Source organism: Thunnus thynnus, chromosome 2 (assembly GCF_963924715.1).
Source record: "Thunnus thynnus chromosome 2, fThuThy2.1, whole genome shotgun sequence".
Lineage (NCBI taxonomy): Eukaryota > Metazoa > Chordata > Actinopteri > Scombriformes > Scombridae > Thunnus > Thunnus thynnus.
In genome coordinates this window covers 11,520,623-11,545,362 of record NC_089518.1, presented here as the reverse complement: position 1 = coordinate 11,545,362, position 24,740 = coordinate 11,520,623, and the positions used below count along the sequence as shown (strand labels likewise).

The following is a 24,740-nucleotide window of genomic DNA, read 5'->3' as shown; positions in this document are numbered from 1 at the left end:
TTACAAGCCATTAAACAGTCAGAGGTCAGGCGCCCTCAGGCATCCTCTTCCCCTGCTCCCCGCTCAATGGCAGCTGTGTTCAAGGAGAAAAAATACATTATTGAAATGAATCATTAGGTTACGTTTCCCTTTGTATCGTGACAGGCACAAATCCCGAAGCAGAGGTTTTTTTTTTTCCAACGAGATTAACCTTGACAACAAAGCATTCCTAGGACTTCAAATAGGGGATGGAAATGACTGCACAGATAGGAGGGAGTGACATTCTTAAAATATCACCTGACTGTCCCATTAAAAATGAGCAATGATATCCTTTTTGGGACAAAGGAAATGTGATTGCTGTTTTCTGTTTTCCAGTGTGTGTGACATGGCATGGTGTTCTTCTTTTTAGGGGGAAGTTAGTTATCGAAAACAAGAAGTTCAGTATTTAGATTAATTTAATAAAGGTTTTACCAAATAATTTACATAGTAGTATGAATGATTATGAATGCTTTAATAATTTAACTTTAAAGTCATTTTTATTTCTATTAAAATGGAGAAGCTTTAAGTCTAACGCTGCACTAATACAGTTTTGAACTCCCTCGTGTGACAGATTTTCATCAGTAGCCAATCAATGGAAATCAAAAAACTACACTCTTTAATGTGACTACAGTCCCTGGGTTAGTTGAACATGTGATCATTATATCTAACAGGAAAGTGTGTGTAGTGTGGTAGACGAGTGTGTTTATATGTGTGCATGTGTTTTTTTTTCTCATAAAACCAGGTGCAGATCTCAACATTTGAACTTCAGTGAATAACAGCACAGTCTAATGTTTAGACAGCTTCCAAGTCCCAGTGACTGCAGGAGCAGCGGACATCTCAACCCATTTCAACAGGGAAAATCCGGTCGGAGAAACCTGAACAATGCTATCAGTGAGGTAAGCTTTTTTTTCACCCTCCCCCTTCAGCAGACGGGGCTTTTGAATGGAAGATCGGCACAAAGACCATTTTTTTTTTAATGAATTACAAGAATTTAATGTTTATTTTACAGATACAGAACAGTCATTCTGCTTCATTTATTTACTTTGAATTGCTGCAAGTCAGTGCCATGATACAAGCTTCTCAGAACGGCTCAAGATGTTCAGAAGTTTCACTTTCAAAATCAAATCTTGCTCTTTTTTTTTTTCTTCTTTTTTTTTTTTTACCTCAAACAAAAACATTTCGATGTGTTTCGACACCCTCTCTGATGAGCTCAACATGCAAACATCTCGTCTACCTAGAAGGTTGAAGGACTATATAACATATGGCTTTTTTGAAAGCAATAAAAACAAGGCAAATCAAAAAGTGCATCCAACACAAAAAAAAAAAAAAAAAAAAAAAATTCAATTCCAGTCTGTGATCAAATGTATTGTCCGTGTTAAGGAGAGGTCCCTCCTGCCTCCTCCGTTCGCTGGCTCAATGTCTGCAACACTCAGGTAAGAGGTGCTGATGTGGAGCTATTGCCATTTGGGTTCAAAGGTCAAAGCAGACCTCTTCAAGGGCTCAGAGCAGGTGCCCATGCTTCCCGCTAAGATGCATTTCCTTTAAATAAATACGGCAGGGTTTATCCAGCAGAAAGGAGTTTCATTCCGTGAATGCACCCCGCAGGTTGTGTAAGCCATCAATAGACAGGACTGTGTTGCCTTTCCTGCCTGTTTCCATTCCCACAGTGCTGTTTGTCGTTAGCCCCGCTGGACAGCAGTCATTATCTGGGCCCGTAGTCATAGTTAGAGGGGCCACTGGTGGCTGAGTACATGTTAGCTGTGGCGGGGTTCATGTGGTGGTGGTACGTGTGTCCTCTGATGCTGGGTAAAGGGTAGGGTGACGGCCTGGTCTTGGCTCCCAGGTAGTGTTCATAGGTGGTGGGGTACTTGTAGGGGTGGTGGTGCAGGGTGTCCGGGGGTAGACTGTGGGGGTCTGGCCGAAGGTCGTGCGGAGGACTGGGTCGGCCACTGGTGAGCGGGACAGCGTGGAGGCCTCCCGGGACGGGCAGGGCGGGGCTGAGGACCCGGGACATTAGCTGGTGAGCTGGGTCAGCGTGTATGGGCGTGCCGCTGGGGTCTCGCTCGTATTCCCGCCGACTGTCCTCTGTGCAGGAAAAACACAAAGAAAAAGAAAAAGACAGCACAGTCAGAGACGGCCGACATGTTGTGCATACCAGCGGGTTCCGTGTATTTGCTTTAAAACAAGTGTGTTCAGTTCTGTTTTTCTAAATAGTGTCTGACAGATATTTAAAAGCTCAAACTCATACTGTTGTGTATTTGGGTTGAAGTCTATGACAGTTTATATCATGCACTAATATTGAATAAATTCCCCAAAAAGTATTAGTATATTTGATATTGCAAGCAGGATAGAATCAGTATTCAGATCACTTGATAGTAAAAGTCTACATTGAAACACAGAATAATTAATCATTAAAAAATAATCATCAAAAACATTTAAGCATAGAAAATAATGCATTTTACTCAGAATGTTGCATTACAGGTCATTGCAGAGCTTTCCAGTTTAAACTGTAATTATAAAATTCCTTGAAATAGATTAAAAGCTATTTAAAGCCAAAAGTCAAATATTGTCTTCAAATAAAGATTTAATTGATAAAATTATTATAAACTAATCAAGGAAACTGTGTTAAGAAAATCAAAAAGTTTTCTGGAGCTGTGGTCACTTACAAAATAACATAAACGCCTCTATTACTCTGCCAGTGACTGACATTGACTGGCTGATATTTGATGTTTAATTAAAAGCCAGTGTTGGCCTGATCCTGACTGCATAAGTTAAGGATAAGGAAGTCAAAGAAAATGAGATGAAACATGCCACCAGTTGAAAGAAAACCATTTCTATGTCGGCTGAATAACATAACATGACTTTATTTCATATTTGATAGCAGGCATGAGTTTTGAAATGAAACAAAGAGTTAGCAGCAGACCTTTCTCTGTGCCGTTCTGCTGAGGGGGAGATGACATTGGGTTTCTTGTTCTGGCAAAGGCACTCATTATTGGCAGAGAGCCTGGCCTGTGATTCCTGGGCCTGGAGCAGGGAGATTGGATTCAGTTACACACTCATTTAATGAATGCCAAGGGCACAATTTCTTTATTATATATTAAAATGATGAATACACATTTTAATTTTACACTCACGCATGTAATGAGCATTTACACATCAACAGGCCCTCAATTTACAGTGAATGAAATGTTAATATGAAGCAACCTCCATGACTCAGATTGGCCTGTTCTATAATATAATCAAAAATCCCCTGAAACTTAGTAATCAATTCAGTGAATGCTTTAAAGGAAAAACCAGTAATTTGCAGAGGTGGATGAACAGCATGTGGAAGAAGCGTTTGTTTCATTTGCCTACAGTACCATGTGGGTGGGGTTTACCACACTGTGACAATTACGAGAGTGTCTGGTAATTTGTCAATGACAGAAAAGCACAGTCGATTAACTTTGAAACAATAATCAGTGATTTCTAAACTTCATAGTACTCATTGTGTGCTTTTATGTGGCAAACTCCACCCATCTGGCACCTTTGTGTGATAAAACAAACAACAAAAGTATTTTGCAAATGCTCTCTGGCCCGGGGTCTGTTGTACATTTTTACATCATGTGGAAACATGCCAAACAGACTGTGTTATATAAGCATAGAAGCTCACCAGTCCTCTGGGTCACAGTCCCTGAAGCCCTTTGCAAAGGGATTGCTGGCTATCTTCAGCTGCGTGATCTGAAATCAGGAGAAAATCAAATAAACCTCAGTGTTGTATATACTGCACATATACACAATGTCATTTCCATTTCTATTCACGTAGCAGTGATAGGCTGTGAAAGCCACTTTATAAAATGTATTTTTCAAAACCATTTCAACCACTTTTTTTAAATATAAAATATGCAGCTAAACAGTTATTTGTCTGTTGTCCATGTGTATTAAAAGAGATTAAAGGGGTAAATGAATGTGGTGTTCATGTTATTGTTTTTCTGCACCCTGCACTGCACTGTGACTTTTACAGCTGCATGTTTTTTTCATTTGTAAGTTCTCACAGAGGCACATTCATGATGTATTTATAATTGTAACTTGAGCACATTTCTCACCATCATAATTTGATCATATTTCATTTCAAATCCAATTCAGTTACTTTGTATCATTTTCTCCCCATTACATGAAGATAATCGTTTATGAAGGCGGGACATTAGACACAGTAACTGCAGCCATCAGGTTAATGTTTGACTCCGTAGAAGCGCTGAAGACGCGACGCTGATGTTAAACAGAGCAGAGTCGACGCATGAAGACAAACACAGTGCGCGCACAGATCAGATAGTGCTCAACACAACTACAACCACTGGTTTGTTTGATCAGAAGCATCAAATGTAACGTAGAAATAACAAACAGCAGTTTTACAAATATCCCTGACAGTAGTGAGCTGAGAGTGACCTTTTCTTAGGCTTTCATCGTGCTAATATTTTTTCTGACGACATTACTGTAATATTGCCATAATGTCCAAATAACAGAGATACTATATATTTCTGGCAATCGGATGATAAAGTGCGCTTGTGCACACACAGAGTCGTAAATAAGGTTTCTTACCCGGTGGTTCTGGTAGGCTGTGACCGCTGTGAAGCGGGTTTCTTCAAAAACAAAGGTTTTATAATTCTCCTCTGCGTATTTCTCGCTGTCCTTGCGGGGATCCACATAGACCACATGAAACCTGGGCTGGTAGCGATGCATGGAGTTCAGAATGATCTGTAAGAGACAAACTATGCATCAACCCCCAACTATAATGCACATTGCACGTATGCTTGTACGCTGTTGATCTTTTAGTTTCAATAGAATGAAGTGAAAATTAAATTAATAAATAGAATATAAAGGCAATAAAATAAACAAAGGATGGAGTTGGCTGACTTATCAAAAATGATGATGGAAAATATGAATAGATTGTCAACCATCTCCAACAGTGTGGGCATAAGCTGGTTTAAATGCAGCAATAACATTTAACTAATACTACATGAGGATAATTAACAACATAATTCTCAGTTGGACGAGTTTAAAAGCATAACCACAGAGACATGATGATGAATGAACGATGCTTGATTCTTTTCAGTATTTGCTAAAATACAAAATTGGAAAACCCCCAATTTGCTTTCTAATTTCACAACTATTACAATGACACACTGAGGCAGACTGGAAAGCTGTAATAATTTGCAGTGTGAAATATTCCACTTCCCTTTCGTCATTTCTGGAGTAAAGCCTGATGTGCAGCGCTATTTTAGTGGACTGAAAATAGGCTTTTGGCAACATTTGCGGATTAGTCACAATATCAAAGTTTGTCACATGTTAAGTATCCAAACATTCAGCATCTCCTTAACGGTAATAATATTTCTAGGACATATTCTGTGTAAATTAAGAGTTTATATTTGGCCCTATAGCACTTTTATAGACTATCACTATGCGTCAGTAAAATTTGTATAGAATCTTATATGGTGCTAAATTCTGCTGCGTCTTCTGTATTATAATTATAGTCAATTCAATAGCTTTTGATTCTGATTTGCATATGGCAAGTATTGCTCTCTTTCGAAAATAATTAGTGATCTATGCGCCGATATATTCTTATGATCATGTTGGAGTCTGTGAGTCTTTTTTGCATGCATTAATTTCCTCTTCCAACTGTGCACTTACGTGGCCGTTGTCATCCAGGAGGTTGTTGGTGAGTTTGAGTTTATCAAAAGAGACAATCTGTTTCATCCACTGTGCGCCTTTGGCCGGAGAGTCCGGGTGGTAGTGGACCCTTCCCGGTGTGGCGGGATCAGCTTTACCGGCCACCAGCCACGATGAGCTGTGGAAAGCATACCTGCAGGATCGAAAGAAGTGACTCAGACACGAGTTTCCTGGTAGCATTGTACTTAAACATTTCCTTTTTTGGACCTCTCCTCAATTACGCACTTCGAATCAAATTTTTATATGCCCCCGAAGACAAATAAAAGTCGCATACACGCACACAGAAGGTGCAGCGTGCGTGGAAACGTATGTAGAAAAATAATAAATTAGCTTTTGACAATGAATTTCAGTATAATGTCAGCATACATTGGTCACCAACATATTTCATAAATTGGTTAGTTATTATTTATCAATAGTAGCCTGGTCTAAATGTTATAATATTATATTTTAATAACACGCAGGCCTGTGTATTTATGTATTCATTTATACATTCCCATAGTTTTTGTTACACAGGCCTATAACTCTTTTAAAGCCTACTGTAGTTTTTTGACGTTGTGGAATTTAATACTGTAAAGTGTGGGTCTTGCAGCTCAATAAAAAGCAGTACAAAGTTTTTACGGTCTTGAAAGTGTGTTTCAGTCGTTTAAAAACACCCAAAAAGTTACCTGTAACGTTTGTCGTCCACTGGCAGGAAGTCCATCAGGAGCATGTAGTCTGCCATGGGATCCATCCCGAATATTTTCACTTGGAAAGTTGGAAACATTCTCCTGGCGAAGACAAAATCACGCAATGAGTGTTAAATCGAGGCTTTAAATGGTTGCTATTGCTCCTTGCATGGGTGCATATTTTATTTTTCTGCCCCACTTTTAAAAACTAGATCATCTGTGTGTGTGTGTGAGAGAGAGAGAGAGACGGTGGTGTTTCACAGACACAGTTTGAATTATTTAGAATTTGAGAGAGAAGCCAACAAACGATTTTGCCAAAGTATTTTTCAGAAAGCCAGCATGTTTGTAGAGAGACGTGCAGCTCCAGGCCGTCAGAGCTTAATTTGGCCTGAGATGGAGGCTACAACAAGTCAGAGGCTTCAAGCTATTGAAAATGACGTGATCCAGTCAGTGCGTAACCAGATAAAATTCTGCTTGATGGGACTGGAGCTTCGAGTTTGTTGCCTTTTAACTTCGCTTTTGTAACTTCTGGCAAAGCTCTTTCTTCTGCTCATATGATGAATTCCAGACACACGAAAGCCTGCAGACATGTAGAGGAAATACACGCGCGCCCAGAGGTGTTATTTTGAGTATAGGCGACGCGAATTTGCAGTTTTTTTAAATTCAGGATCTAAAAATATGTCCATAAATGTATTTTAATGAAAAAAAAGTAAGGTGACATACCGGTGACCTCTATTCATTTATCTACAATCACATTCATCGCCAGAAATTTTGATTCAACATCTTTTGTTTTGCTGCAATTTTTTTTATCTGATAAATTCAGCGGCACAAATGTATGTTTTTTTTTCCTTTCATCTCATCGATATTACTCTGTAGGGCAGATTTATATCCTACAAGAACATCAGCTGTAAGTTGAGTAATCCGCCAAGTCAGTGAAAGGGATCCTAAAATCAACGCTCAATTAACGTCAGTGTTGTGGCTAGGTGAGGCTGAAGGAGCTTTTAAAGTGCTCTGCAGCAGATCTCCTTTCTCCTGTCAGACAGCGCAGAGCGGAGAAACTCAACCCTCACTTTCAGGATTAAATCAATTATCTGAAACCCCTTTATATTATTATTATTGTTCTTGTTATACAAGAAGAACTCAGGACGTCGTTAACTAGACTCATCCGTGCCATATCTAGTGTTAATTGGAAGAAAATAATTGCTGCTGAATATTAGAGTTACATTGTATTGACTCTCCACAAAGGTCAGAGGTCAGAACTTGTAGGTTTTGCGTCCTGCGCAACAATTAAACCGGAATAAAGTGTATATTCTGCAGCAGAAAAACAACCTCTCTCATCCGTCTGAAATTATTTGAAATAAGGAAAAATCAAGCACGTGCCGAGGTCCAGATAAAAACAAGACGGCAACGCTGTTATCAGCTCGTATATAGGAAACACGGATTAAACGCCATAATGGTCCGTTTAACAGCGGCGCATAAAACTGAGACTGACGGTGAAGAAGAAAACCAGCCGAGAGTCACAGTTAATGGATCTATAAAACCCAGCAGGATCAGATCAACATGGTGTTTACAGCTGAGACACACACACACACACACACACACACATACACACACACATACACACACACACACACACACACACACACACACACACACACACAGACACACACACACACACACCATGCGTTTGACCTCCTAATGTCTTACGTGTTTAAACGTTTCTAATAGCAGGCCCGCACTGCTCAGCAAACTGCAGCTTTGAATAGGCTACAATATTTTATAAATCCGACAAAAGGATTATTTAAGCGTTAATGTGCGAGAAACAAGGTGATGATTTCAGTTTGTTGTTCAATAATGCGAGGCAGTTTTACCACTATATATTTGTCTATCTGACGTCAGAAATGAATTACACTGCTGAATAATTAATAGTGAAAAATTATGAACTTCACAAGAAGAGAATAAACAATATTTTTAATGAAATTCTCCTTTCCTTTTGTTTGGTACTCTTTGTAATTGTATGCGCGTGCATATAATTAAATTAAAAAAACAAACAGTGAAACTTAATGGAAATATTAGCAAGTATATGCTACATAATTGATTTGCGTCATCAACGTAAATTCTCAAAAATACTCTCATTTTTAAATATAAAAACTTGAGTCTTTTGACACGATCATTGTTCTTAAGGCGGGACAAAAAAGTCAAATCTAATGATTAAATACAGCCTGGTCTGTGTTCGGTATTATCTGTTCTGCCCACATTTGCTCTGGGCTTATGTGTGGAAAAGTAACTCCTTTGCCCTGTGTGTTATTCGCGCTCACCTGCCAGCCTTGGTAACGATCATCTCCGTGCCCAGCTGATTAAATTCGTCCCATAAAGCTTTCATCTCCAGCTGGACGTTAATGTTGGCCACTTTAGGGTTCTTCTTCACGATGGTTTTGCTGTTCGGTGTGGAGTTGGAGGAAGACGAGGAGCAGTTGGGAGTCCCGTTGTCGCTCGGCGGGGCCTGGCCCGGGTTGGACCCCGGGTAGTTGTAGTTGTGCTGGGCGGCCGGACAGGGCTCAAAGTGGGACTCATGTTGACTGTAGGGGTCCCCGGGGGACGGAGAGAGGTGGTAGCCCCCCGGCGTGTTGAGGCTGCTCAGGCTGCTCGTCGTGAAGGCTGCAACATCGCAAAAATGGGACAGCTGCGTCAGCCACGGACTGGATATGGCTGAAATCATCCCAAAAGACTTGATTTACTAAATATGCCTTGCACTTTGAGTCGGTTACAACACAGACAGTAAAAACAGAAGCAGGATTCAGTGATCTCCAAATGAAGATGTCAGGCAGAAGTGCACCCCTTTCGGTTTAAAAGTTTCCGTCTCGGTTGCTCATTAATCCCTGAGGTTGCATCCACTGCCAGCATACTACAGTCTGCCTGATCTAAAATACCAAACGTCCGAATAGTGACGAAATGTTTCCAAAAGCTGCGCCGCTCTCGTCGAATCTCTGAACTATTTGCAGAAACGAGCTTCGAGTGCGTGTGAATTAGTTTTCTCTTTGGATCGATTGCGCTCTGAACGGCCTCTGTTGTGCGCTGCTGCTGTGTGTTAAACTGCAACCCAGTCTCCTCTCTTATCTGACGCAGAGGGCCTCCCCTTTGCGATAAAACCGGTTCTTATTTCTATTTAGATAAGGAACTGCAGGTAATGTGCCTTTTCCTCGCCTTGGGACGAGACTGATTGACAGAGAAGTGCGCCCCTTTTTAATGGGCTTTCCGGCACCCATTTAACTTTTGGATAAGGATATCGCCCACATCACCCCCGTTAACAAACAATAGAGGATCTGGCCCGCAGAGTGGAGTGTAAACGGGTTACAAGGTAAACACACATTGATTTGCATGAACAAACAAACAGTCAGCAGGTGACTGTTGCTTATTGGACAAATAGATCTATGGAATTGATATACACCCCCCTCCGAGCTGGATATGCTTATTATGGTCTGTTTTTACCATTACGCACTGGGTGCCCGTGTAAACCCTCCTCCTCCTCCTCCTGGCTTCATTTTCAATGTAGGCCTATGTGATTCTGTCCACGAATTAAAGTTGACTCAACGCGTTGGGGTTTTGCAATGGGAAACTTTTTTTTTTTTTCTCCACTCTGGCTGCTTTTGTGTGGACAGACTTCTCCTCCCTGGTGATCATTGCCAGGACTGAATTTGCATTATTTTTCATATAGTAGGTCAACTGTGTCAGAATCTATTTTTATAATCATTTTTATTCATGCAACCAAAACAACGCATTCATGTTTGAAACCAACTGTGCGTTTTGAAAATATCGATTAACCGAGCAGATGCAATGTTGTTATGTCATTTCGGGTGAGATGGTACACATGCTACAGCAGCTCTATGGGCATCAACAAACAAATTTACCTTCCATTTCCCGGGTGACAGTGCTGTAGTGCATTTTAAAGGAACAGTGGTTGTGCAGGTCTGGCTTGTCCAGGCCGGCGCTCTGTTTGTCAAACGCTGCGTTTCCTGCTTGCTCTGCAGCCGAAATCAAAGAGGCAATACTGAAAGCATTTGCCTTTGGAGAGAGGGGACCGCCGTCGTCCATAGGCAAGGGATCGAGTCGGGAAAAGCCGTCCCTCCTCCTCCTCCTCCTCCGCTTTCCAACCGCTCAGAAAGCAGGAGAAGGCTGCGTACAATGGAGAGGAACATGCGCCAAAATGGGGTTTTCACATTCCGCCACCGGCGATCCGTGGGTGCGAGAGTCTGGGGTAGACAGTTCTTAAAGTATTCCCACGGCTACTGTGAAGACGCGAAAAGCTCCCCGGTGCTCAGACTCATCTGATTAACCCTTAAACACCTCCTGGTGTCAAAACATAGTTCATCCGCAGAGAAGAGAGAGAGAGAGCTTGCCTTGTTTCTCCTCCGGTCGGTGGCGGGGTGGTGTCATCTGAGTACTGCCTTGAGGAGAAGCTACTACTGCTACGAGAATGTCAAAAGTGAGCGAGATCCACGCCTCCCCTGCACCACAAGGAAAAAAGTGTCTGCGCTCTGCAATGGATGTTTTATTTCAATAAGAGCTTGTCAGTCATTTGAATTCAACTCCAACGTCACTGCAATGTCCGGCTTCAAAGTGCGCCACTTTTCCAGTAAATTATGCGCCCATATATGCGAGTGCATATTTTAGCTGTCCAAGCCCCAAAAGCGCTGCCCAGTCCCCGAGTTTGCATGGAACATCAGGGGCTGCGCTGCAAAAACACACAGTCTGAAGAGTCTTTTACGCGAGAGTTCAGTCTGAAAATGTATTTTACTTTAAACAAGCAAGGAAAAACATGGACAGATAGAGGTGAATTCAGATTGTTTACTCGGTTTCTCATGTTAGGGGTGTTTCTTCAGTCAAGTAACACATAGAGATAAGAATATTTCTTTCAATCCAACCAAAAAGACAACAGAGATCCAAGAAATGCAGAAATGGAAACAAGTGAGAAGTGTCAGATATTTCACTTTATTCAAGGAGTGATTCACTAGTTTCAGATATAGGTGATCATATCCATTAAAACAGTAGTTTCACTCATTCACACCAGCCATCCATCCTTGCACTCATTTATTTTTCTACTGAGCGCTCTTCTCCAAAAACAATATAATGCCAAATCGCGTAATTTCACGGGAATTTATCTCAGATTTACACAGTCCATTACCTCTGATATACATCGTTACGTACAAAGACTCAGAGACATTTTTTACCGAGCAAAACGCCACCAGTGCAGTCAATAAACAGAGAACATAAACACACGTGGCACTTGAGGCCGCAGCTGGACTTGACCTCTCCGCCTTGCGAATCCAGTATCGCCTTGTTGGCTCTCAGCTTATCGAGGTTCATCTTTAATGTGCAGCAACCAAAGATGTGTTTTGTTGGGTCGACTGTGACATCGCCCGGATAGAGTCTAATTTACACCGGAGTCATTGAATTAAGTGTGAAGGCAGCAGCGGGATTCTGATGGGATAAAGCAGTTAGAGGATTATCTCTATTTGTTTTGGATGTTTCTCCACAGGAGCCAGTGATCATAAATAAACTACTGCAATATGTTGTTAAAGGCAAATATTTAGAGAGATAGATAGATAGATAGAACATCATGTAAGATTACAGTTCACACTCGCTTCTGTTTATTCATGAAGTGAGCCTGTGCGCATTGATTACTGCATAAAGGAAATCACGCATGGCGCAGTCAAAACCGGTGTAAACCATCGCCCACATGATATATTCCTCCCAGTGTGTGCCGGCCTTTTTTATCAGATATGATGCCATCAATACCGACTCACTTCATCATTGCCAAGTCGGAAGCCTCCTTTGTAAATACTCAGGTGATAACAGACAAAATACAGGAGCGGATCGAAATGGGAAGAGACTGTGTTGGAATTCGCTCGCAGGCCTCAGCAGCGGCCAAAGCACAGCGGAGGCATTCAACAGTGCACTTGAGAACATAAAGACGAACTTATAGGAGACATTTAGAGGGAAAAAAACCCCATCACATTTAATTTTCTTTACGGAAAATAACAATTCTAACTAATTTAAGAATGGTGCCGTTCATGTAGATGAACCAGGGCAGAATGAAAAATGAAAGCATATAAATAGCTGATTAAAGAATAGTATATAAATTAACTGAGTAAAATACTAACTTTAAGTCTTCTTATGAATAAGAATCTTCTGACTTTCGTTACATGAAAGTGAGCAAGTGATGAATCACATTAAGGAAACTGAATCTCTGCAGTGATATGATATCACGTATTTATATTCTAAGGAGAATAGATGTAAACTCACTATTAGGTACAACAGACACATTTTAATACACATACTACAATAGTATTATATCCTAGTGATTTTTTGTTATCGTTCAAGCAGCTAAAACAGTAGAAAAAACTAATCTTTGGTTATATTTAAAATATATCTTTGCCCTGTAGGACTCCATGTTCTGCTGACTGTACACTACAGACTGTAACACACCCAAACCTGACAACATCTAGACAAAGTGGCTAAAGTATGTGAACAGCTCTTACTGATTAGAGGATACAGGCCCGAACACCCGGCTGCACCGTCTCACTGATTCATGGAGACAGAAAAACGTGGACACACATACATTTCTCTACCAGCTGTTGCTCTACTGCCAATACAAAATCACATCTTTGTGTTTGTTTTTTTTTTAATAGAATTATTATGATGTTGAAATTATTTAAGTTGTGGCCAGTATGAGAATTTGTTAATCACAAAGTATTTAAATAATTTGAAGACTGTAGGTGTTGTGAAACAGCCTTTGATTTAGTGATCAGGGACTAGTTTGTCATAAGTTCCTGCTGAACCAACGTCTTTTGAAATTTGATTAAACTTAGCATTGGGTATCACTCGTATGTCGCCATTTAAAGCGCCTATATTGAACTCTGACTGGTAGCCCTGCTGATGTGGGGTAATATCAAATGCGACTTTTGCTTACGCACTGTGCTGCAGGCTTTTCTCCTTAACTTATTCATTTGGAAACGATGTAACTGAAAATACATTCTGAATTTCACAGATGTTAATTATTTTTTAGAAGTAAGATATTCTTATTATTTTAATATTGTTGGATATTTCTACATTTCTTTAATTTCGAAGAAAAAATATACATAATCATAGCGCTGATTACCTGACATCCCTTAACCAGTGTTCTTGTCTTCGGACGCACAGTCAGACTCTATATTAGGTTAACTGACAGGCGACTGCGCAAGGATGACAGGACCAACAGAAGACAAACCTGTAGATCCTCCGTGCCATTTGGCGTGCGCTTTTACGCACTTGAATGAGCGCATAAATATATTTTAGTTTGATAAGAATATTTCCAAACATACATCGATCTGTTTGTAATTAAAATATATGTCTTAACACATGGTCACATGACGCATTTTGACAGACATTCAGCCACACAAAGCACAGATGCATGTTGTTGGTTTTCTTCCTGTTGTCTTTTACTGGAGGCTTCTGTTTCTCATGTAGGAAAGAAAGGCCTGTGTGGTCCTGTGTGTCCTGTTGTGGTAACATGACAAATCACCAAACCAAAAACACCTCCCGCCCATGCCTCATTAAATGGCACAGATCTCATAAACGTCAAGGCTCTGCGGCTGCTATTTTTGTGTTACTATTAAACAGAGATGTGATTAGGTCATCGGTATATCTGGAAGGACCCGTGGGCGCGCGCTCTCTTCTTCTCTCTCTCTGCTCCCCCTCTCATTTTCTCTCTCACACAATAAAAACAGCATAAAATGTTCTTTGATGTTTTTATGCCTGCGTTAAGTTGTGGAGATATTTATTTCTCCTGTCTTTCATTTAATGAGCTTGTCTCTGACACTATCAGGCTGATAAAATTATGCATTACACGCTCACATCATTTAACAGATAATAAATCACAGGTTAATCCGCTGATCATTAAAACAATGATTTTCACATTCATGTTGCGTGACTGAAACTGTAGAGACCGAGGCGGCGCGCTCCACGTATAAAACCCAATCCTATCTAAATATTAGTCTAAATCCCTGAATAAGAAGGAGAGGAAGTGAGCAGTTGACCGCTGACAGCAGAGGGCCCGGGTTGTCCCCTCTCTCCGCGGGGCTTTAGGAACTGCGCGGATAGACCCAGGTATGCAAGAGGAAATATTTAAAAAAAGCTGCCTCAACTATCAATAAGACCTCCGGTCGGTGATCAGTATGAGGCAAAATATTCATATAAAAAATCTGTTCTTTATTTATAAGAGGAGTTAAATCCTTCAAATGTCCTAAAATATGTTTTCACTTAAGGTTGAATTTGCACCTCATGAAGAACATTAATGAATAAACAAAATAAGCAACTGAGGAAAGTTACAGAGAAAATGTTCCTTTAAATCAGTATTATTTAATTTTTTTTAACATTGTATTTATGTATCGACGCAACCAACGAAAAAATCCCTATAAACTAATATTTCTATAATATTCTTGCAGGAAACTGCTGTTCTCAGTGAACACAGACCTTCGAGGTCTTTTTAATACTACTTTTTCTCTTCCAGTATCGCTATAATTAACATATGAACTTGCAGTTTTGCTGCTCACTTTATTAGGCTCAAATTCTTTCTAATTCATTTTAATTTATCATTGTAACTTTTTTTTCGGATGAAAAGTCGAGGATCGACATGCAAACCTTTAAATTGTGCATCGGTGTTTAGAAGGTGACTGTAGGATTATTATGATTATTATTATTATTATTATGTACAGGTGCGAACAGTCTACTGTCTTATTACACCCGTAGTGGCCTAATTTTGTCGTTCGGTTACATTTGTGAATGCTTTCATTCACTCCTCCAGTTAAAAAAAAATCCGCCTCCTTTCCTAAAATGAAACGTCCACATCAGCGCAAATACTAATTGCAATTTATCACTAAACACGTCCAAACATTTTACCACAGTGATGAATATTTGTTCGATGTCTATCATTATTTATTTTTCCTTATTTCCTTATCTGTCATTGAGTGGTTAGTTGGGTATTTTAGACTTTTTCCGTGGTGTTGGTTGTTTGCCACTTTGAATAAAATCAAAACCGTCGGGCCAATAGTGTATAATCTTGTTATTATGTGCAAATATGCGCGCTGATTCAGCAAAGGGATTACTACAGTTTACATGTAGTTTATCCATGTGCGCAGAGGGTGATGGGAGTTTGCTCTCACGTTGTGTTGCAGGTGTTTGCAGATCTACATTGTCCTACAATAGCCACTCAGCCATGCGTAAAGGCGACTACAGTACAGTAATCCTATAGTCAATTTAAATAGATAATAACACAAACATCACAGAAAGGCTAAAACTTCCCTTAAGAATAAATAGTGCAATAAGAGACTAAAATACCATCAAATGAAATTGAACATGTCATTATGAGCTCATTATAAAGTTTAAATCCATATAATTTGTATTTGATATTACAAGAAGTGGTCAGACCTTTAGAAAAGCTTTGGTGTCGATTATGTTTCATATCTGGGATTTGACTAACAGCATGTTAACATCTTGTAGGGAATTCCTCATTTTCTGGGGAACAGAAAACAGAAAAGAAACGAAAAAAACCTCAAACACATTTCCTTGTTGGCTTATAAATGTGGCTTTCCTGTTCAGCCCTGTTCTCTTTGTATTTTTGGGGGTCATCATAAAAGGACATGTGCATAAAAACACAATGGAAATGAACACAATGGCTGACCAAAGGTGAAAATCATTATTCCCTAGTGTCTGTCTCAGTCAAATTCCAACATATATTCCCACACAAATCCATGAAACATGGACAAACAGGCCATAAACTTCACGTCTCAATATTATTCATAGAAAAAGCTTAGAAGAAGTAGGTTCACGGTTTAGAAATAACATTGCACCATAATAAAATATGTTTTAAATTACATCATAACAAATAAAAAATCTTACTCTCAGTCCTCTCTCCACATGTCTTCATGCAGTTAACTAATATAGGCCTGACAGCTGCCAACTGTGCCCTTCAACAGCTTTCGACCAGGCTGGCATGGCTGGTCTCCACACTTCAGTTCCCTTCACTCCCACCACACCTGAAGCAACACGGGAATGGGATGAGAGGTGTTCAGGCGATTATCATCCAAACACCAGTAGCGTAGGAAAAGACCTATTTTAATTAAATGAGGCTTATAATGGTGAAAGTGTATTTCTTTTCATCAGGACGGGGAAATGGCAACGTATGCATGAGTTCATGTGCGTATACAGTGTATGTACAGTACATGTGGTGCTACTAAATATTCTGAATATTCCTTTCAGAGTTGTTGTCAGTATTAATCAAGTTGAATTTCTCATGGAGAGACTGAGAGAGAGCAAAAACAGTTTGGAATGTCTGTATAGGACATAGGAAGGGTGGTGGTGGGGTGGGAGGGGGTGGCTGGAGTCAGATCCCTTTTCAAAATCACTTCTTCTCTTTCCCTCCCGTCTTTGTTTTAAAACTGGGAAGCTTTTAGCTTTTGAAAAGTATCCTTTTCCTATCTGTTGCACAGCGGCCCCAGTCGTCATCACCTTGCCTCTCCCCGCAGTCCTATTGGAGCGCCGGTAAATAGCTGGCATTCCTGCCACAAAGAACCGATGATGTGGGCCCGGGGCCTCCGTGATCTCCCCAAATTAATTAAGGCCTTTCTTCTCCCTGAGCAGGATCTGTGGCCTTTGTCTCTCTAATACGTCTTAAGCCCGGTATTAAATGCAAGGGCAGAGTCTACGCTCATTATAAATCTGTCACTGCCTGCTTTGCTCTTCTCGGTCTGGCCCGTGATCCTAAATAGGCTTCAGTGTAGCAGAGAAGCCATCCTCCAGTCTGGCTCTCAACCCCTTACCTCCTCCTTATCTGCCGCCCCTCCTAGCTCCCCACTGGTTTGGTATTTATTTGAATATGAGAAGGCCTGCTTGTTGTTTCTGGCAGAGGGGGCTCAAGGCTGAGATCCCCCTGCCCCCCCCTTCTCCACCACCACCTCATGCCCCTCAACCCCCCTGTTTCTTCCATCCCTCCATCCCTGCATCGCTCGCTCCATCTGTCCTTCCTCAGCCATCCTGGCTTGTTCACTCCTCACCAGCCTCTGCTTTCGTGAACTTGAACCACAGACCTTTAGTCAAAGGCCATTACAGACAGGCCCACTGTGCATGTGTATGAGTGTGAGTGTGTTTGAGGGCATGTATGCGTATCCCATTAACTACTTTCCCTTCCTAGCTGAAATTAATAACTGTGTTAGCGGAGTTAATGTCTAAGCTAGAGGCGTGGCCAGAGTCTGCTCCTTTTCTTCCAAAAACTCAGCTGAGTGAATATTTCCTTTAAAACCACTCTGGTCTGTAAATGTACCTTTCAGGAGCTGATCCTGTTCATCCTTCTCAGATTTTGTTTACCCACTAGCTTCCCTTTGGCCAATCTGAAGAAAGGCCTCAACCTCAGATGATGAGTCTTCTAATACGTCTCCAATTTGAAACGCTGAAGGTGTTTAGTGGGGTTATAACATGGCAATTAGTTTTGTGACAGCAGGATCAGGATCGTCTCTTACCGGCAGCAGGAAGTGGATAACATGTCCATTAGAGAGGCCCCCACACCAACCCCAGACAGTGAAATTAGGGGATCAGAGACGTGCTGAGATTTGACCTTGAGGAATGCCAATACCACACCCCTGGCTGGAAATGCGCAGCAGAGGAGACAGGAAAATGAGCTACAATGTGGCTTTTTGTTTGGGCGTACAGGAGATTTGGGTTGAGGGGGGGAATATCGGGCCTTCCTGTGCTCCTCTTCCAAGATGAAGAAGCAGGAAGTCACACAGGAGGTAAACAATGTGCAGAATGGAGCCGATACCAAGGCTTGGAATTTACACCCCCATCATCCCTGTTGGCATGGCTCCGGGCCAGTCGATAATGGACACGGCGCCCACTGAACACCCGGCTTCCATGTTGCAAATATTTCCCCATCTTAGAAAATGTTTACCTTCAGTGTGGCTCAGTGTAGAATGACCTGCAGACTTTGCTCAGTGGTGGTTTTGCTTGGATATGACATATCTCAGGTCTAGGCTGTGCTTCAGGTCACAGATCGTGCTCTGTGCGTCTTGTCACTCAGTCGCTTGGACAATCTGTCAAAAGCAGCCTCCACCAATCAGAGCAAAGGTTGGGCTGTCTGATGCTGATTACAGCGATCCATCATGTCAGGCGCTCCCTGCCACCACATGTTTGTTTTGATCTCTTCCTCTCCAGCACGGTGACAGTGAAAGATGAGGGAACATGTGGCTGGACCGGCACTGTGCCATAGAGACCGGCAGCACAAGCAACAGTTCTGGGTCCCAGCATGGCGCTCTGTACGCCAGCCCTAGCCCAGGCCTCAGCCTGGAGCTCCATGTTGGGGCTCAGAAAGAGCGAGCTCAGGAGGGCGTGGGGGCCTGTTGGCCGACTGGCTAATTGTAGACCCAAAAGTGTAACTTTAGGTGATGGGGGGATTAAGGCATGTTGACTTGTGTTCACTGGGGGGCTAAACTGACACTAAGTTCCCCCAGAGCGGACAGTTCCTGAAACCCCCTGGAGTTGGCTGGGGGGTCTGGGTCACATTAAGGGGGTACTGTGTGGCCTGCTAAGGCAGACCACATGACCACCTCCTCTAAAACAAGCATTGCTGTGTCCATAATGTCAAACACTTCCTCCATTTGCATCCATTAGCCAGCTCTCGAGGTGGCGAGGAACATTTGAGAGCCGAAGGAAAACAAAGGGTCCAGAGATTACATGGCCTTTGCATAATGAAAAAGTTCCCTCGCCTATTGTACTCAGGCAGTCAAAGAATTTACTCAAGGAATCCATTCATTTTGGACATACTGATAAGTTTCTGTTTTCATAATTTTCATATTTGAAAAATAGTATTTGTTTTCTATTTTTATTGGTATAATTACAAATGCAATTGGAAAAGATCATTTTAATCACGCTGTTACAAATATTTTTGACTACAGTTTAGGTACACTGTTTACAGCCCGAATCATTTTTACTGACATCACTTTTTCAAGTTTTATACATAAAAATCTTGTTTTATAAAACTGAATTTTAGTCATTTAGTGCAGGCATTAATATTTTAGTTTCAAGGCCAGACAATTGTATTTAATTTGTTTCAAATGATCAAAAATGTGATAATGCTTTTAGAGCTTTTTTTTAAATTTTTTTTTAACAATTTATCCTCATACAAACATATATTTTCACAGATTGCATTTATTGCAACAAGCTGAATCCTCACAATTCAAATCAATTAATTTGCTATCAAATAAATCAAACTAATTCACATCTTCCATAGTGAATACCAGTGATTTGTTTTAATAAGCAACACATTAAAAGCACATAAAACTGGAGCGAGGAATTACTTGTGTAAAACATATAAAGTAGGCCTTCACTTAAAACAAACACAACCTGATATACAGCCACCTGACATCTAACTAAATCACTAAATAATACATTTTTAATTACTTGAAACTAAATGCATAAAAACATTCATGCAGTTGGATGTAAAGAACTATATGAACAACAAACAGGACATAATGTACATTTTTATTTTTTAAGGGTTAGCAATGAAAAAAAATCACCATAGAAATTACATTGAGAAAAAGCTCATTATCCAAGGAAACGAAAAAATTCTTTATAATCCAAATTCTTGATGCCATTATTTTCAGTCATTCCTAATATTTTATGCACCAGAGAGACTTCTAGTTTCACTGTAAAACACCGAGTTGGTTATGATGTCAGTAGACACACTCTTTTCCTGATTCCCCTGAGTTTTATTTACCGGCTCATGTTTGCTGCTGGTCCGAAGCTCCTTCACTGTGTCTCCCACTGTTTTTAACACCCTTGTTTACACTGATGTTACTCTACCTCACTCTTTCTTTCATATAGGTATTCCACAGGCCCCTATCGTCCTCTACCACACCGTAAAATATGGGTGGACCTTCTGACAGATGAACCAAGCAACACAGACGAGCAGAAATCTTTCTTGTCATGCGTGTCGCGGCAACCTCCCATGTGGCTCGGCCCAAACATGAGAGTGTAGCTGGATGTGGAAAAAAATATCCCATGTGTTTGGGTCTGATTTCTCAGCTCATTAATCTTGACTGTAGTCATACAGTGCGTCTCGCAGGCTGGCATATTTTCAGGCTGCTTGAATGTAATGATATTTATTAGAACATGTCTTCGCTTGCTGTATGTCTCTTACCGTATCTGACATCATTGTCCTAGATACAGAGTTGTGTTTACATATGACTAAGAGGAAGAGGGTTGGACATCAGTTTTATTCAGTTGTGTTTTTTTTTTCCTTTCTGAAGTTTTTTTTTAATGTTACCTTTTAGTCCTGTCGAAACTCAAAATCCCTTTTGCTGACCTGCCTGTAAAATGACATTAATGGTGAGGACAAATCAAAATTCACCCTGTAATGAGTCTACTTTACAGAATTAAAACAAAACAGGGTATAATGTAGACAGGCACGATATTATTTCAGAAACAACAGATTAATCAGTGATCAGATTTACTGTTTTGATCGATTTTGACACAGGTCAAATTATTAGAATCAGGGGACAGCAATAAAAAAATCAGACAACATATGTAATGCATGCATACTATAAATCAAAAAATGTAAGAGGCCGCAAAGAGAAAATCGCTGCCTTTCTGGCTTTCAGCTTGACTGCTGATCCATGCTGAACCCTGTGCAGCAGGTTGACTAAAGTGAATGCTGGGCTGGAAAGACAGTAGGAGTGAGTGTGTGTGTATCTGTGTGTGTAAAGCAGTAGCTCCCCTGTGTGGTTTGCTGGTGTAAGAGCACCTGGCATGGCAGGGGGAGAGGTGGGCATTTGGGTACCAGGACATAACCTGGGCAGCTCCACCGACACAGCAAGAGGTAGGACTTTGACTCCAGAGGCACCGCAGGTAGTAAATACACTCATTGTATGGTAATGTACCCGGATAAAAGCTACCACTGAAATGGATGTGAAGCATCGCTGGTAATCTTTAGAATCTAGCTGCAATGAGTTTGCATGCAAGTGTTACAACATGCATTTTCCCCTGCATGTTTAACCCTCAAACTGCATTCTTGTTGTTGAAAACACACCAAGAAAAGCCTCTGTCATCACCCATCACTCCATGTGACATATGACAACAACCCCCCAATACACACACTCCCATGCCTGTATGCACACACTTTCACACAGGAACGACTGGAGCTGAAAACAATTACTCAATGTTACTCAATTTTCGTGTTTCTGTGATTTTTAGCTAACATGACGTACACGTACAATCCAGAATATACACATGCAAGTTAAGATACTTCACATAAACACACAAGACATTTGGCCAGAGGCTCTTTGGTTCGAGTTAATGTTTTGGGTGAGCCGTGATGTTGCTTAGCTTCAGAGGCAGCCTAATGCAGGATCAGGTGTCTCTGTCCATATCAGATGCCTGCGCAGAGTGGCTGGATATCTTCAGATGGCATGTGCCCCCTCTGGACACTGGACACTTCACCGCCCCTCACCCTCCAAATATTTACCTGACATGTCTCCGTGGGTGGCAGCCCATCTAAAGAAACATGTATACACACATTCACATTGATGGATTTCTAGCATGCAGATATACACACTGGAGTTTGACCAGGGTGTGTTTTGAAAGTCAATATGGATACTGTTTGGAGTGAATAGCAAATTCTTCTAGCTAATATTCAGTGTCTTTTAATTTGACCATTTTCATACCAAAAAGGAAAAACTATTAGCATCTAAAAAATTATCATTGTGAAGGTTACAAAACCTCTGATATAGCATGCCCACTATTCATTTAAATGAGTGAGTTTCCAATGACAACCGGTGCTCAAATTCTGAGAGAAGTATTTGCCGTGATATAAAACCTAACACACACACACGCATACTGGTAGATGAATGCAGACACACACAGTTAAACACAAGTCCATTCCCGTGTCAGGCCTCATTGGTGTCAACACTTTGAAGTTGTCGGCTGCTTGTTTACTGATGCAAATTAGCAGGTAGGCGGCCTTCAGAGGAGCAAAGAGCGTGGCAGACTTCGTGGGTGGTGGGTACTCCATCCAACACCGCACCCCAACTCATCCTCCTTCATCTATCCCCCTCTCCACCTCTGTACATCCCCCCACAGTGAAGGAATGCTTTCAGCTGGACTTACCTGGTAGAGAGTGCCTGGGTAGGACCTCTGGAGGCTGGACTGAGTGGACTTCAGAGGAGTTGAAACCACACTGACTGGAGCAGATTGGCCTCCTGGTCCTAAAATGTATAATTGTTCTTTAATATATTTTTGCTGCATACACTTGCAATCCAGTGAAAACCACGTATCTCCAAATTTGGTGATTTTGAATTTTTCAGATATAGTTAAGGAATAAACAGTGCCATGTTTACCAACATAAATCCTTTATTATAATTATTATTCAAATTATTTTAACTGACAATATAAGAACATTATGAGTATGCTAATATATGGTTATATATAACATATATATTATATATAATATATATACAATAATATAATAATAATAATAGCCTTACAGTAACCTAATGTAATGTAGAGGCCCAATCAGGAAAAGTTTCAATTTTTAAGTATATTCACATATTTGTTGAATTAGACGTGTTAATTAAAAAAATGTTTTATGCCTCAAATTTATCATAAAATTAATATAATCTCATTAAGGGTGAAAAATACCTTTAATTTAGAAGTATTATACCAAACTACTGTCAATGGGGTAAGCAGCATTTCCACATTGAAGGCCTGTCAAAGATTTTATACTTTAGTTGGGATTTTTTGTTTTAGCAACAAATTTCTTTTTTTTTTTTACACAAAAATTACTCCTGTTAATGTTAGGTAGAGTTAATGTTGGTTGCACATCCTCGGTTTGAGACAAAAACAAAAACGTTTTGAGTTATTACATCATCAATTACCCAACAGCAGTTTAACATTGTGAAACATTGTTAGGTATTCTGGGCAAAAGCAGGAAAAAGGAATCCACTTGATACTGGGACGGAGAGCCGTCTCCGTGACCAAATACGAAGCGTAAACAGGAGTTGGTCCTCTGGGATCCCTGCTGCTGCTGCCTTCAATGGTGAGAACACCACACTCCACCTTTTCCCACTTACTGACCCAAACACACTGCTATGCCATGTACGGCTGTAATGTGTGTGAATGATGGTGGCAGCTATGTATTGTGGTTGGTGTATAGTTTGTGTATGTGTATTTGCTTGTGTGTATAAAAACATATTTTGTACAAGAAATGATGAAAAAATCTATATTAGTGCATGTTTTGTGTTGCATTAATTTCTGAGTGTTTCAAGTGTGTGTGTGTATGTTTGTGTGTGTGTGTGTGTGTGTGTGTGCAGCTATTTTGTGTAGACAAATCTACTGATGATCTGTTGAAATGTCAGCAAACTCAAAAAGAGAAATCATATCTTGTATCAAGTCTTCCCGAGCATCATTCCATTACATTTTGTCCATACATAGTCAATGGCATACATATTACTGTGTGTTACTTTCACCAATATCGTAGCACCCTCTTTAGGCCAGCTGGTGTAGCATTGAAAAAGTGAAAATTGAGCAGTTATTCCCCAAGTTTTGTCCAAGTCAAATCACCTGCATGTGAGATATGGTGAGTGATGGTCTGATTTTCAGATTTTAGTGTAATCGACAGTTCCTGTGAAGACCCCTGGTGTCATCTTAGGGTTTGATTTGGTATTAACCTGTATCTCTCCTTGTTCTGCAGGTGGTCATTAGTGTAACCTGGAATACCTCTCAACACTCCTGACTGCAGCACAGCTCACTCTCTCACTGACTTTCTGACACTCCACTGCTGTACTGCTACAGTCCTGCTCTCTCCTACAGGCACCCCTTTTGATTTGGTTATGTTGATTTAGTTCTTTGTTCTACTTTCTTGCACCTTACAACACTCATATACACATCTTACACCCATGCACACCATATAATACTGATTTCCACACCCTTTAAATATTTTGTTAACCCTTTAATCTAGTTTAATTTAGTTAAATAAACTTACCTTTTGTTAAAACACTGGTGTGTCTCCCTTTTGTTGTGGCCACTTGAGCCAGGTCATAACAAATGGGGGCGTCCATCAGGGTTAGTTTGTTAAAAAGTTTGTTTCGTGCCTCAGGTAGCAATTGGGCGCATGGTGTGATTGTGCATCTGATGAGGTGATTTGGTCCAGCTGCATACTGGCATTGTGCTGCGTGTTTGTTGCCAGGGCTGTTTTGGGTTTTTGGTTTTGCTTTGGTTTTTGTGAGATACATCATGTGTTTTTTTTGCAGGAAGTGTTGGTTTCTGACCTGG

The 24,740-nt window shown here is 40.7% G+C and overlaps 1 protein-coding gene and 1 long non-coding RNA gene across 3 annotated transcripts; one reads left to right on the top strand and one right to left on the bottom strand.

The window, feature by feature from the left end:
* Nucleotides 1–827: 827 nt before the first annotated feature.
* LOC137192400 (uncharacterized) lies at nt 828–24,462 on the top strand. Its single transcript, XR_010930567.1, has 3 exons — nt 828–914; nt 20,298–23,505; nt 24,160–24,462. It is a non-coding gene; the product is annotated as an uncharacterized lncRNA (long non-coding RNA).
* Nucleotides 1,009–13,390, bottom strand: tbx1 (T-box transcription factor 1). Of its 2 annotated transcripts, none has more exons than XM_067603010.1 (8): nt 10,295–13,390; nt 8,705–9,095; nt 6,387–6,488; nt 5,683–5,854; nt 4,594–4,749; nt 3,668–3,735; nt 2,942–3,042; nt 1,009–2,103 (listed from the first exon to the last, which is right to left on the bottom strand). In XM_067603010.1, exons 1-8 carry the CDS (start codon nt 10,476–10,478, stop codon nt 1,721–1,723), a joined length of 1,557 nt encoding a protein of 518 aa, XP_067459111.1. In that variant the 5' UTR covers nt 10,479–13,390; the 3' UTR covers nt 1,009–1,720. The 2 variants fall into 2 exon arrangements, with proteins under 2 accessions (XP_067459111.1, XP_067459121.1); XM_067603020.1 differs by having other exon boundaries at nt 8,705–9,044.
* Nucleotides 24,463–24,740: the final 278 nt, after the last annotated feature.

Coding starts and splice junctions, on each gene's coding strand:
- tbx1 (XM_067603010.1), bottom strand. CDS start 10,478: ATGGACGACGGCGGTCCCCTCTCTCCAAAGGCAAATGCTTTCAGTATT. Junction 5,855..6,386: donor GTGGACGACAAACGTTACAG/GTAACTTTTTGG, acceptor TCGATCCTGCAG/GTATGCTTTCCACAGCTCAT. Junction 3,043..3,667: donor GACTGTGACCCAGAGGACTG/GTGAGCTTCTAT, acceptor TCCCTGCTCCAG/GCCCAGGAATCACAGGCCAG.